Genomic DNA, 14723 nt, shown 5'->3' on the forward strand with positions numbered 1-14723 from the left:
CTTCATTTGATTTCTTAATTAAAATATCAACAGAAAAATATTGATCAGATATTGCAAACTGTCATGCTCAACATAATTTACAGGGATGTCAAATTAAAAGAAGAACAAAAGTCTTTGGCAGAAAAAAAGGTCTACTGGTTCAAAACAACAACAAGAATTTTCTTCAATTACTTTTGGACTCAAACTATCAGTGCTAAATTTAAGCTCGGAGTTTTTCAGCAAGAGCTATCTATGAAGACTGGGGCATACTGTTTATAGTAAGATGTTATCACTTCAGTGATGATATTTTAATTGTAAAGAAAAAGAAACAAAGGCACAGACAATGCAGCCATATGGCCCTCTTTTTTCCCCCTTGGTAGTGGAGATGACAAGATGGATTTAAAGGGTGGATTACCTCATTAAAAAAAAAAAGTACAAAGGGGAATCACTGATATTTAGAATCACTGCAGCAAAACCACCAATATTTACATGGTGTGGCACTTTAATTAAAACATTGTATGAATTTTTCAACCCCTTCCTTCTCACTTCAAAACTAAAATAAAAAGCCCTAAAGCATCTCAAGGCTTATGGACACTGCTTCAACTTTATTATATGTCTGAATGTTAGGAGTTCTCATTTTGTTAACTAGATTACTACCAGATATGAGGAACTATAAGGATTTCCCTTCCATAGACTCCAAGGTAAGTGTTTTCTCCCTGTCATGTTAGACAAAAAAGCACTTCTTATCAATATTTATGATTGACATGAATGCTACTTGGCTAAAGCAAGCCGAGTTTCATGTTCATGAGTCTAAGAAGTATTTTTCAACCAAATAGCTAAAATGGACACGTTAAAATTGAATGGATTCACTCCAACCAGTTCAGTTGTACCTGCAGTACTGCAGAAATGACTGGTGTGTCCAATACAAAAGGCTGTGCTGTATAACATCTTTTAAGGCAGCAGACTTTGCTGTTTCTAAGAATTCATCTTGACAAATACATAAACAATATGCTAATATAGGGATCTAGTTGTATGTTTGATCTCTATTTTATCTTTTGTACCTGTTGTTGCAGTTATGACTACTTTTCTTGGATTGTAGTATTATCTATAAAGTTTTGATGAATGTCATGAATTCCAGTTTTCTTGAAGAAATACAAAAACTCTAGCTGCTTTTCATTTTTTTACCTACTAACTACAGTTACAAGCACCATGGACTAGCTCTTTTTGCATCACAGCTTTACTAGAGAAGTGTGCCACTGCTTTTGATCTAGGGGCTTACTCGCAAGTGTCCTTCCCAAAGCTACAGATGTGATCGACATTTCAGGTGCCATTTTTATGAGTCTTTCTTTACATGACATTTAACACCATTCGTACAAGCCGTTACCTCAATGCTTCTTCCTGAGAACAGTTCCTCTAGGGACTAGACTTACTAGTGACCTTGGGAACAGCCTTTCCATAACCCTTCCTTCCACTGACTGAAGCTAATTTATAGAGGTATTGACTCAGATAATTTGACACATACACAAAAAATTGTTATCAAGAGGCACTAAATATTATAACAATAACTCTAGAGATTTACCAAGAGAATGACAAAGAGGGGATTAGATTTTTCTGGTTTTCTATTTGCAATTAAAGAAGTCTTTGACTTAATAAGTTATTCATAAAGGCAAAAGGAAACCACAGCTTTAAATAAAATATAGTGCAAAATAACACACATATGCAGTTCTACTAATGAGCACAGTTTACAATGATTTTGAGTAGAAGGCATTGGATACAGACAATTTATTTTTTTAAAGATAAATATTAGACAAGCAAGCATAGTTTGCTGTTCTCTTCAAAAGAGCGAAGAACAATAAAAAAGGCATCACCAAGATGGGTTTCTTTACCATAACTGCCACAAAAGTGAGGGGATGGGGTAGAAAAAGGCCAACGTATTAACAAATTACAAAAAAACCCACAAAGTAAAAGCTTGTTTTTATATAGCAGAGTCCTTTTAGAGTAGCTGTGTGAGATACCATGCGAGCGTGACTGTGGAGGTCCGCAGGGGGTGAAAGCCTAGCTGCTTGGTCAAGTCCTTGTAAAGGGGCTCTGCAACCTAAGCCAAAGCCTGAGCAGCTCCAAGTAACTACACAACAAGCAGCACCCAAACTGTCTCAGACACACCTGCACAAGCTGCAGTGGTGGACACAGACGCGCACGGCTGTAGACATCCCAAATCTTGTTTCTTTCTTAAGCAGAAACCAAATACACCTAAGAAGTGCCCCTATCTTTATATCTTCATTTCCTTAGAAAGACAACTTCCAAGTAATTTGATTTGAGATGGTGAAAGCCCTCAGTTTTAAAGTGCAGACAGTGTAGAAACACCTACAGATTTCCTTAATCAAGTAGGCAATGGAGGGCGTCAGAAGGGACAGAGAGTTAGTGCACATGTCACTGCTCTGCTACCCCTACACAACAGTTCTTCCTCCCACCCCACCAGTCTCAGACTTTGCTGAATGGAAAGCAAATTACCAAGCGTCACCAAAAAAAACTCAAGTCATTCCACCCAGAAATATGACTATTAGGGCATAAGAGTTATATTTAATTCAGTAGTCAGCAGAGAGGAATCATCACTATCACAGAACAATCAGAAGAACAAATACAAACTTCATCTAACACTTCGCTGAGCTTAAAGAGATTCTGTAAACAATTTTTAAGAAGGATACTGCACCTAATGAAACTGGATCTGGATTCACTGGGCTCTGTTGTCTGGAATGACTACTGCTGCTGTTTCCACCTTTTTTTAAATCTTCCGCATCACTGTACCGCCGTATCCAGTAATTAAGCTCCTCACGGTCTGCTTCTTGACATCGCCGTAGTACAGTGAGAGATCTCCTAGTTTTTTCCACCATGTCCATTATACAGTTCAACAACTATTCACAGTGATGGATGGAGCAGTGAAAAAAAAAGAACATTTTATTAATTGAGTGACATAAAAATAAAGAAAACATTAATGTGCTGAGTGCCTGGGTTTTAATAATGGAGTTCCTCCCTCTCTGTTATCTCAAATATAGCAGAAAAGTTCTAGATTTGTTTTAAGAATGATAATTCCTTCCTTTTTAACTGGTGATCCTAAACTATATGAATAGGGATTCCCAGGAGAAAAAGCAAAGACAAAGGGGAAAAGACTGAACAGCCTGTAGTTGTACCACTAGTTTCACAAGGCACCACAGAGGCCAGACGATCTGGTCCAGAACTGATGTCTACAAACTAAGAGCTAATAAATTCAAAGAACAGATTCAACATGCCTCAGATCCAACATTTACAGACAAGAGTCCATTCCTCTTTTGGCAGACTGTAATAATTGGGATACTGCAGAATGCACTTAACAGTAAGGCCTGGTATGAGCTATCTCATGGGGAACATCAAGCCCTCTGATTTAATCACCAATGCTTTCAAAACTTGTCCTGGGATTCAGATTTGTTTTAAAAGAAAAATTTTAAAGTCCTATCTTAGAAGGGCTCCTTTCAGACAATTATACATAAAGTATACTTAGTCCTTACATGGTCAAGGTGTTTCCACTCTTCTGCCCATTCTCTGTCTGTTAGCCTGTGATCAATCATTTCTTCTTGACGTGTGCCATGCAACCCTGCCAAAAGGGAGCAAATCATGTTTACAATGTTGGGAGTCCTCTAGGGGAAAAAAAAGGCAGAAGAAAAAAGAGCCTATAGACAAAAATGTCATACATTACCTGTTCTAGCATACAGAATGCCACCACCACAAAAAAATGGAAGCTTAAAAACTTTGCTCTAAGTTCTCCTTAGTCCTTTTTCCCACACAAGATGCTACCATTTTGTTCAATTTAATGTCTTCAATTCTGCCAGTTCTATAGGTTGTAAGATGACCTTTCAAAAATGGACATAACACTTTCTGACTATATACAATTATTATATACATAAATATAACAGAATACAATATGTAATTTTTCATTTGCACTACTTGAAGTCAGCAAGGCTATTATTTGGTAGCTCAGTGTATTGAATACTAGCTGTACTTCAGAGAATTGAAAAAATATTAGTATAAACTCAATGTTATTTCACTAAATGCACTAATTACTACCATGTCAACAGAGCGTCATTAAGGGTTCATCCCTTCACAGATGTTTAAACAACATGTGGTTAAAATGTAGCACATATATCAGAGCAGTTGACAACATGATACAACCAAGCCAGTATTTATTATCAACACTCAAGGGGAACCAACACTTGTTCTTTGTTTAGCCTCCTCCATACAGATGCTGAATATTTGTAACTGTTCCTCTTTTATTGAAGATTTGTTTAAAACAAGGAAGAACAGTAAGTGCAGATGTGAAGCAAGCCAGGCAAATCCAAGAGCATCAGACGCCCCATTAAACCAAACTGTGCTGCACGGGGTGTGGTTGATGCTTCTGCGGTTCGCATCCTCTGCAGACAACCCCATGCTGCATTGTGCTCTTCAGATGTCATACACAAAACACTTCTCCAAAAGATAATAATTTTTTTCTACTCTAAGCTGAAACCAGGCTATATTGAGGTTGTCATCATTACAATATAAGAAAAATAGAAAGCTCTACCTATCCTTGCCTGACACACACCCGAGTGTCTTTGTCACTGATGCAGCTTTGAAAGCACAGGCTCTTCCCTCTTCTGACTCTCTTGCTTAAGACACAATTCAATTCACTTTTAGAAATATAAATCTGAAATAAGGCCATTAGAAGTAGCTAGATGGACAAACACCAATAAAGACTATATCTGAATGGCAGGTAAAAAAATCCTGTTCACAATACAGAAATACAAGGAAAACAGAAACCTGAAAAAAAAAATGCAGAAAATCAACGTGCCTTACCCATAGGTCTATTTCTGTCCCTGAGGTCCCTGTGATTGGGGTGTCTGTATGAGTCCCTGTAGTGGTGGGCAATGGCCATATCATCCAAACGATAATGCTGAGGTGGAGGTGGGGTGGGATGAGGCAGACCATTGGGCTGATAAGATAAGCCGTTATTTGGACTGTACCGCTGGCCTGGGCTAATAGTGCAGGGCCGCTTGCTTGGATGCTCTGAGTGCAAAGGCTCTCTGTCAAAGCCATTTTCTTTGGTTCTGAAAAACAAAGCAAAGGAACTTTAATTCACTTAGTGAGCAGAGCTCAGGAACACGCAGCCCCGTCTACACATGCATCATCAGGAACTAAAGTTTGTTCTTTCACTTTGCTCCAAGTGTGTGGTGTTGCAGAATATTTCATAACACTGCACATGCAAAATGTACAAAGGACTCATTCACCTTTTCTATCTATCCCTGTAACTTGAGAAATAGTAGCAGGGTGAGCCTTCTGATGGAGCCACCTAAAGAGGGGCTGGAGAGCAAGCAGCCTTCACTGAATCACTGGCTGATGGGATGGATACACATGTAATTACAGAGCTGAAACAATGAACTGATACATGAAGCTACAGACCAAGAAATTCCTAGTTTCAGTAATGCTGTAGCTTATAGTGAATAGGAGAAATCGGCAGTTCAACAAATGTTTTTTTCCAGAGGATAGCAGACAGTCTCAAGGCAGTGCATGCCAGTGTGCTGAAGCTCAGCACGCCATGAGCTCCCATCAGGATCAATGTCACACTGAGATTTTGAGGAAGAATGACTCCAGATGATGAGAAATGCTTCCTTCGGAGATTTTTGCACTGTCTGGGCTATTCTGGTCACAGGTGCTGTGACTGTAATTAATTTTGCAGGAAGATGTGGTTAGACTCAAGTCCTCAATAATGTTCAGGATTTCCCACTCTGTTACTTTAGATAGGAGTTTTATGCTCAGGCAACTTGGAAGAGTTATTGAGAAGAAGGACATTTTATGTTCTAAGATACGCTTTAATTAAATTCATACATAATCAGCTATTTCCAAAGGAGTCTCTACTTGACACCTCTGTCTGAGAAGCTTGAACTCACATTGAACTAATTTTCCATTGAAATAAAAAAAATTAAAGACTAGAGTCAATTCTTTTAGGGAAGTTTTGTTTTACTTAAGTATGGTTTATTTACCATAGGAATAAACAAAATATTAGCGTTGATCAGAAACTTTATTAGGTATAAATATTGAAACTGTTGAGGTTTCATTCCTCCCTCCAAAAGCCTTTATTAAACAGCTGATATATTCCAGTTTTTTTTAAAAATAACTTTATCCTCTGTAAGAAGTGGATGACATAATGTATCCTTCCTAGTTATAATACAATTTTTTGTCACTTTGACAGAAAGGTAAATTTAATCTAATTTTCTTGCCTACTGTTAAAACCAACTGCTTTGCAATAAACCCTCCCCCAGAAAGCAACCAACCAGCCTCCAGTAACTGTCTGTGGGGAAACACTCTGTGTATTAATGTTTTGTACTTAATTACCTTAACTTTGTACTTAATTCCCTTAATTGGAATGCACTGCATTAGCTTGGACAACACACCAGCATATCCACTGAACTTTAACTAACATAGAAATAACATGACCATTGAAAACACATTTACTGAAACTAAAAGACATGTGATGTCTTTTCTGGGTGTTAAAACTTTAATTCTACAATTTACCATTATATTTTCTGCACTTAGCAGAATACCAGAATGTGACTGTACACAGACTTATTTTATGTTTTTGACCATATAACACATACAAAGAGTAATAACTTAGAAAACCTCATCAGAACAGGAATCAGTGCCAAATTTACTATACCCAAATATATTGAATACAGTGATAAAAGACAAAGTACTGAAAAATGCCATAATTCAGATGCTTTGAACTCCACCTACTACTCTGCTTCTGATCTTAGTTCTACTCCTTCTTTCAAGTCTCAGCCCTTGGGACAAGGTGTCAGCATTTCCCCAGGAGGCTGAGGAAGCACTCCTGTTTTCCTGTTTCAGTAACTGGCAGACCCATGTGAATACTAGTTCCAAATATAACACCATCACAGTTTTAATCTGTTTTCATCTGCTTTTTATCTGATTCATCTGATGTTGCAAAGCAACCACAAGCTGTAGAGAGCAAATAACACTGAATGTGCAGGAAACCTGACACCTTTTTTCTTGCTCCTGTTGGGCACATTTTCCTTGATGTGCATGTAAATCGACACCATTGTTTGGAAAACTGGCAATATTATAGATGAGGTCCTTCAGCTATAAACACACAAGAGATCATTTTACTTGGAGCTATGATTTACTTGGACTAAAGATAGCAGAATAGACAGCAGTCATTAGTTTGTACCCATTTAAAAGAATTTATGTTGTTTCTAGGTTATAATTTCAGTTTTAAATTATTGCAATTTATGGATAATGTCCTGGTAGAAAATCTGACCATGCAAAACTGCCTTGGCTGGAAAATTAGGTTTCACCTGATCATGAGTATTACACCAATTTCAAAGAAGACTGAAGTTAGCTTGCAAGAAATGAGGCAAAGCTGTTCATCTGCTATTTGTGCAAGGTGCTTTGATTTAAATTGACTTCCACCAATAAAGGTTTGATGACCAAACAAGTGATAATGCTTTGCTGCAATAAAGTACTTGTTTATAATACTTTGTTACAGAAAAGATTACTACTGCCTTGCTAACAGTTCATATTAAGAAAATTCTTTTAAAATTCCTCGTAATTACACACGGCTTACCAAGGAGCATAGTTGTAAGAGCTGTAAGCATCCTTCACCTTGCTGAGATGTGGAGAAGCCTCTTCAAATAAGATTTACTTAAAAGTATTATCGAAGTTGATCTCCGTGCCCAGGTACCTTTGACATGTATTTCTGGTTATGGGTGCCAAGTGTACAGCAATCACTTCTAAAGTCACAACACAATCATGGCCACTTTTGTTTTCTTCTCACTCAAAATTAATGCTATTCTAACAGTTTTTTGCTATCCTATATCCACTTTGTAGGCAACTGTCACACATGTAGAGTCACTAAATGACATGCTCGTGCACCATACAGTCTTTCCCAGCAAGCTCAAAGGATGACAAATTAGCGAAAGGTTTTTAGTGGTTAATGTATTTAAAATCATGTCCTTTGTAACTAAGCATTCATTTACCAAGATAAAATCTCACTTTGGTCCAAGTTCCTTTGCTTTACTACAGTAGAATGTCAACTCCAAAAGTTGTAAACAAAATATAGTGAACACTTTGTTCATGACATGTCATGAACAAATTACCAAAATGTGTTGTCTCCTCAGGTGTCAGTTTTCCCCTCTTGCAGTGACTGATGGTTCCCAGTGTTATTACAGAAACAGATTGATCTTTTTAATGAGCTAGTTTAATAGACTCCAAAATCTCACCGTGGCTGCTCATCCATGTCAGACCATATGCACCATGAAAACATTCAGTAAAACACGAAGCTCTGCTGTCAGATTGCTCTATAAAATCTCACATACAGTAGACTTGAATACGCAGATAAATAACCAGAATTGGAAAATGCGTATGCAGAAAAGGTTCTGAAATTATAAGCAGAAAAAATTACTGTATGTGGATTTTCTTTAACAAAAAATCACGAGGTGGATGTGGTTACATGTAACACATATTCCACTTCCTTTGCCTAATCCCATACTGCATTTTACCTCTGTTGGAATCAATGGTATGCAGTTAATGCTCAAACAAAAATATCAATATGAATGTGTGGATGGATATATATTTCTACACATACACATCTATACATGATATATATATATGTGTGTACATATATAACATACACATTATATACAATGTACGTATGTGTGTGTGTATATATATATTACATACATTGAGAAGTGAAAAAGATACCACAGTTTACTTCATTAAGAGATATATTTCCAATCAAAATTACTCCAACTGCATTTAGTTCCCCTGGAAAGATGTTGCCTTTTAGCAATTTTTTTCCATATGCTAGCCACAGAGTCACAGAAAGCTCTTCTCTTAAAGGATGTCTGGTATCTTCTTCTGTATTTGTATTAGTATATTTGAAAATTATTTAGATATCTAAACAAAAGGTATACATATTTCCAGATGCTTTCTCCTGCTTCTCTGTAAACAATTAAAATAATTAATAGTGTAATGAGTATAAAGCCAGACAAGTATTTCATTTCAATATTCAATTTTCATTTCATTTCAATTTTCAACCTCTGAGGACAGCTTTTTGTGGTTGGTTTACTCACATTATCCAAAGCAAAAGGTATGCAGACTCCCATTCAGTAAATTTAAGAATTTTTCCAAAAGGAACTTGTTCTTTTTACTAAATCTGTAGTATGAATGTTCTTGAGTGCTCAAGACAACTCCACTGAAATTAGCTCAGCCAAAATGACTGCATATTTTTTTCTGTGTAGTTTTAATCATAGTCATAGTCAATGGAGAAGTAGGTGTGACTAACCGGTGACAGGGTTGTTTGATACTGAAAAAAAACCAACTTATTTTTTAAGCTCAAGGTACGATTCCAATGGGCAAACTGGGCAGTCTCCTTTCAGGTGAACATTTTTCATGACAGCAATGAACTGTAGAGTCAAAAGAAAGGATGAGTTTTTCTGAAATGCTAGGAAGCTATTTCACCTTTGGAAAATTTATCTCTTTGCACAGAGTAAGAGACTACATGTAAAACATCTGAAAATTAATAATCTTTCTGGGGTGCAGTTAGCAGCCTTGCGTTAACTCCAATGGCTGTTTCAGTTTGGTCTAGTTGTCAAGGAAAAACGGTGAAAAGAGAGTACACATAAAAGAGCTTCTCTGCTGGTATCTTAATTTCCTTGCTGGTCGATAGTGATTCCTGAAACACAAACTCAGACAAGCTAAATTCAAACACTTTCACGTTTTTGTCTATCTAATGGCTATGTTACTTTAAATTTTACTGTTCACTTCTTGCTATGAGGAGCTTAAAGTTTTACTATGGGCTTTCAGACTTTCTCTTTATTTTTGTGCTATCTCAGCCTGTTCCTACACAAAAATGTCACCTTTACAAACTTATGTTGCTTCTTGACTTTGCAAATCTTCAGCTTCTTCATTTAAAGGATAACTAGGATGCTTGCCATGCCTTAGGCATGCAAGTAGTGGCATTTGACAGAACAGCATTAGAAAAGTTATAAAGTCCACGGTGAACAAATCTATGAAAATACAATATTTGAGTCTCTTAAAGGTAAAATGTAAATGCTAGATGAATTTTCAACATTAGCATGGGAAGACAGTTGAAAATAAATAATCACAAGAGTCATTTTCTTGTAACACTAAACAAAGAACTTTATTCAAAATAGAAAAACTGTTCCATAGCCCTAAAGCCACTGTAGCTCACACACACATGCACTCACTTGCCCCATTTCTGCATGGACTCTTTACTCAGCTCAACAACAAAACAGATTTCAGTGAGCATTTCTCCTGTTTGGAAGAAATATCCTTATGCATATTGGATATATGGATACGGAACCATGGTACAGCAGAAGGAATCAAAAGCCCTGACTGCTCTAGGGTTTGCCTTCTACTTCTCAATGCAAATGCCTAGCCACTTTCCTCAAATTTACTGTTTAGGCCAACAAAACCTCAAATGCAAAGGACTTGTATGTGGAGATGGCATGATCTGCTGCTTGTCCTTCAAGATGCACAGAAATATTATGCACAAAGTAGTACAGTACTGGCTGGCCATTACTTCCATATGGATATGACCACAGTATGTCCTCAGGTGATTTTCTTGACTGAATCAGTGTATGCATGTATTGTATTTATATTAACTGAGATTTATAAGTATATGTAGCTCTCCCTCTATATATATATGTATGTATGTATAGGCAGACATGCATAAGCAGGGCCTGTTATGATAGGACATGGGATAACGGTTTTAAACCTGTAAGAGATTCAGATCAGATATAAGGAAGGAATTTTTAACAATGAGGCTAGTGAAACATTGGCACAGGTTGCCCCGAGAGGTGGGAGATGTCCCATCTCTGGAAACATTCAAGGTCAGGTTGGACCTGAAGGCAGGATAGCACCTGCACCCAGGGAACATCATCCGAGCTTCCCCCAGGCATCCACCCACAAGCTCCCTTCTTCATGGTGGAGGTCAGGACATCGGACCCATGGGAAACTCTGAGCAGGGTATGGAAGGGCAGGGGTGCTCACCTGTCTGGAGTTCGCCTCTTCCCGTTTTCGTTCACATCGAGAAGCAGCTCCGAGGAGTCAACGGGTGAGGTGGTGCTGGCATCCAGAAGCAGCTGTTCGTGCTGGGCGAGGTACTGGGCTGGGTTCTGCTTGGCTAGCCTTGCACAATGCAGCAGCTCCCGCTGCAGCAGGGGCAGATTGGCCTGCAAGAGCATGGCACAGGTTAAGAAGGCAGCTTGCAAGCAGTTTCAACAGAGATGATAAAAAACAAAACCCAGAGCTCTGCGATGAACCTGTTGCAAGCATTCCCAGTTAGGTTTGTTGTGGTTAGCTGCCTGAAAGCAGGCACTCTGCTAAAGTGGTTGTGTCATGGCTGTGCTAAGTATGCATGGAAGGATGGGAGTTTACTGAAAATGGAAAACTGTAAATGTTGCGAGAAAAACAGGTCTGAGTTCCACATGTTTAGAGAGGTAAAAAGCACCATCTTGGCTGACTTCATCCCCTTTCTTACTATCCAAAACCTGATCTCCTATAGAGCAGCTGTTTTCAACAAGTTACAATACTTCAATATTTGTTTCCCATTCAGACTGCAGTTAGCAAGTACTTAGAAATTGTCTGAAACCGTGGGATATGCAACTCTATAAGCTGCCTCAGTCACCATCCTTCAAGGGCCTTGGGGAGAACAGGATTGAGAACAGGATTGCCCTCAGCTTTCCTATTACACTTGCTGTTACACATTAAGATAAAGATTACAACAAAATCTCACATTCCAGAGCTTCAGTTAATCACCCAGAGGGCTACAATCCTCCTCCTAGCCAGATGTAGCTTGAAGGATTTCTAACTGTTCTCTCATGGCCCCACTGGGACTTGGGTCATGGGCTGGAGATTACCATGACTCAGACACAAAGAACTGAAAATGCTCATTGATCCTTGGGCAGCATATTCTGCCCATACACTGGGGTCATACTTAGTCATACTTTTGCCAGAATTGGGACCAAGGTGGAACTGTATGTTCTTTCCCTCTGCAGAGATAGTTACACACATTGGGAAACATTTCTCTTTCTTTGCAGCACATGCATTCATTGATACTAAGACACGCCACTCGTTTTTTACCTAACTATTTTTTGTGCCCTAAGGTGGTATACCTTGACCTCTTTTGTTCCATGGCTAATGAACAATGATTTCTCGTCTCGTAATTTTCAAGTATTGGATTAAATTTCATTACTTTTAGTAACTAGAGATAAACCAAAGAACTTCAATGGTTCCCTTTGTTTTAAAATAACTCCCATTTAAAAACAAAACAAAGCAAACAAACAAAACAAAAAAACCCCACCACTTTTTTTGCTTTTTAAACAGGAAAATATTTCTGAAGTCAAAAACGTTCTGAAAGTAATATGCAGGGAACCAAACACAAAAAGCAGATGTTCTGAAGTTTTGAGTCCAGGATCTTGGCAAATTAATTTGCTAGCATTAATAACAATGGAAAATGCTCTAGCACCTCTTGCTGTACTGTAACAGCAGATCCACTGTGCAACAAAAAATGCCAAAATAGGTCAGTACACATGAACCTTTCAACAGCAAAGAAGAAACAGCAATTGCTATGACTTATTCATCATAGGATGGGAAGACAGCCAGTTGTGGAACATGGAAACCTTTACAGACCTTCACAGAACACAAATACTTTGTGAAAGAATCAAATACATATTTTTTTCTTCGAGAGAGAAACTGACTGACTGCTTATGTGAGCAGGGTTTTTCACCTGTTTTAATTTCTTTTTTTTTTTATAAAGCTCACATAGAATACAAGTCGAGACACTCAACTACTTGAAGTGCCTCACATGTCAGAAAATGACTGGAGAAGTTCACATATATTCACAAATAAATATTTGGAAGAAATAAAAAAATCAGACCTAGTATTTGAATAGTGGTGCATACTTGGAAGATGTATCATCTCATCTCAGCATGCCTATGAGGTAGAAATGTGAAGTCCCCACTTAGCAGTTGCATAATCAAGGAAAAAACCAACATATTTGTGATCCTTATCCACTATCACAAACTAAAGGGACCTATTTAATACACAGGCACTACTGGAGACAACCAAATTTTGAACTGTCTAGCAAAACTCGTGATTTATTTTACTTGGTTTCCTTCTCCTAAAGAAATGTTCATTCTTGTTTTTTAACCATAAAGATGAAGATATGCAGATAAATTTATCTAAATTGATTAAACATATTTTTGTGCACAGAACAAGCATATACAACTTTTAATATGTTTATGAAACAATAATATACTCGGTTTCCTAATTTTTTACAAATTAGTATAGAAAACTGTAAATGACACCTTATGAGTTTCTAATGGCATAAAGCAGTATTTGGAAAAATACTTAACTCGAAGCAAAGAAAAGCAGTATTTGAAAATTTATAGTTCAGCACAAGTACTGCTAATCTGCTCAAGACATTACTGTAACCAATCATTATCAAACCATATATTAAAAAATTAACTTGTATTGGAAGAAAATTACTCAGGACCTCTATAACTACGTCAAGTGTGCAGAGTGCTTCTGGTCCCTGTGGCCCTGATACAAAAAAAGAGCTAGCTTTTGGGAAGATAACAAAAACTAGTTTGGTATGCAGAATGAAACGTCAATATTCTCCCTACTGTGAGCAGGGAGAGATCAGGCTCCCAGGGCAATTCAAGCGCACTCATACAGACCCTGAAACCAAAACAGCCTTGGACACAAAGGATTGCAAACAGGTTCAGCTCTGACAGCAAAGGCAGTTCTATACACCTGCAGCTGCACATTTCTCCCAGCACTGCTGCTGATGCCTGCAGACAGACTTCTATACCTTTGCATGTGAGAGGTACAAACCAGTTCTCAACCAGAAAAAGACTGACTGTAAACAAAGACGACATTACTGGCCTACAGTACCTAAACTGTTGCCTTTCAATGTCTGAAACATGCTCTTACTCTTGTGTTTTGTATTGGACCTTATGTCCTCCAAGACTTAGGCAGTGTTTTAGAGTCCTCCATCAGTTTTATAATCACAAACAGAAAAAGGAGAACATGTTTCTAACCCAGCCCTCAGACCTGTTTTCCACTTTGAAATGGACTGCTCTAACCAGAGAAGAAAATATTATCTCTGCATCTGCAAAAGAAGCTACAGCTCCAAAAAGCTGTTTTATCATTTCAGTGCTCACTCCAGGTAATTTGGTAAAAGTTGATAATTTTCCACTCTTGGATGTTCCTACTTTCTTCTAAACTTTAGCAACAGAAATATTTCAGTATTTTAATTTAAATTGAAAAGGCTTCATTAGAACATAGTACGAAATTAGGCTTTGGTGTTTTTATAATTGCGACTTTAAATAAATTATTTACAGATGTACTTAAAAAATAAAGATTTAAACTGAGACAAATTTTGTTCAGAGACCCTGAGTAACTAAAAATCAGAAAATCTTATATTGATACTGATACTTAAAACAAATATGCACAGCACATTCACTGAAAAACAGAGTGTTGGCAATACTGAACATGTACACCATGTACCGCTTAAATTTAATAGACTAAATCTGCTTGGTATTAATATAGAAAATGTGCATAAAAAGGCTCCCAAGTCAATGAAGATTTTTGCAGGTGAATGATCTTATCTTCCTCTGAAGCAGAATTGGTAGAAA

At 37.6% G+C, this 14723-nt stretch overlaps 1 protein-coding gene across 2 annotated transcripts in view; it reads right to left on the minus strand.

Moving 5' to 3' along the window:
- The window catches only part of RUNX1T1 (RUNX1 translocation partner 1), a 119271-nt gene that overhangs the window by 24301 nt on the left and 80247 nt on the right, over nt 1-14723 (minus strand). For both annotated transcript variants that reach the window (XM_017830606.1, XM_017830605.1), the window contains 4 exons: nt 11074-11255; nt 4843-5093; nt 3522-3607; nt 2690-2891 (listed from right to left, as the gene is read on the minus strand). In XM_017830606.1, coding sequence (XP_017686095.1) covers nt 2690-2891; nt 3522-3607; nt 4843-5093; nt 11074-11255 — 721 coding nt within the window. The remainder of the gene's footprint in view (nt 1-2689; nt 2892-3521; nt 3608-4842; nt 5094-11073; nt 11256-14723) is intronic.

This window comes from Lepidothrix coronata, unplaced genomic scaffold, assembly GCF_001604755.1.
Source record: "Lepidothrix coronata isolate B3197 unplaced genomic scaffold, Lepidothrix_coronata-1.0 Scaffold181, whole genome shotgun sequence".
In the NCBI taxonomy this organism is placed as follows: Eukaryota; Metazoa; Chordata; class Aves; order Passeriformes; family Pipridae; genus Lepidothrix; species Lepidothrix coronata.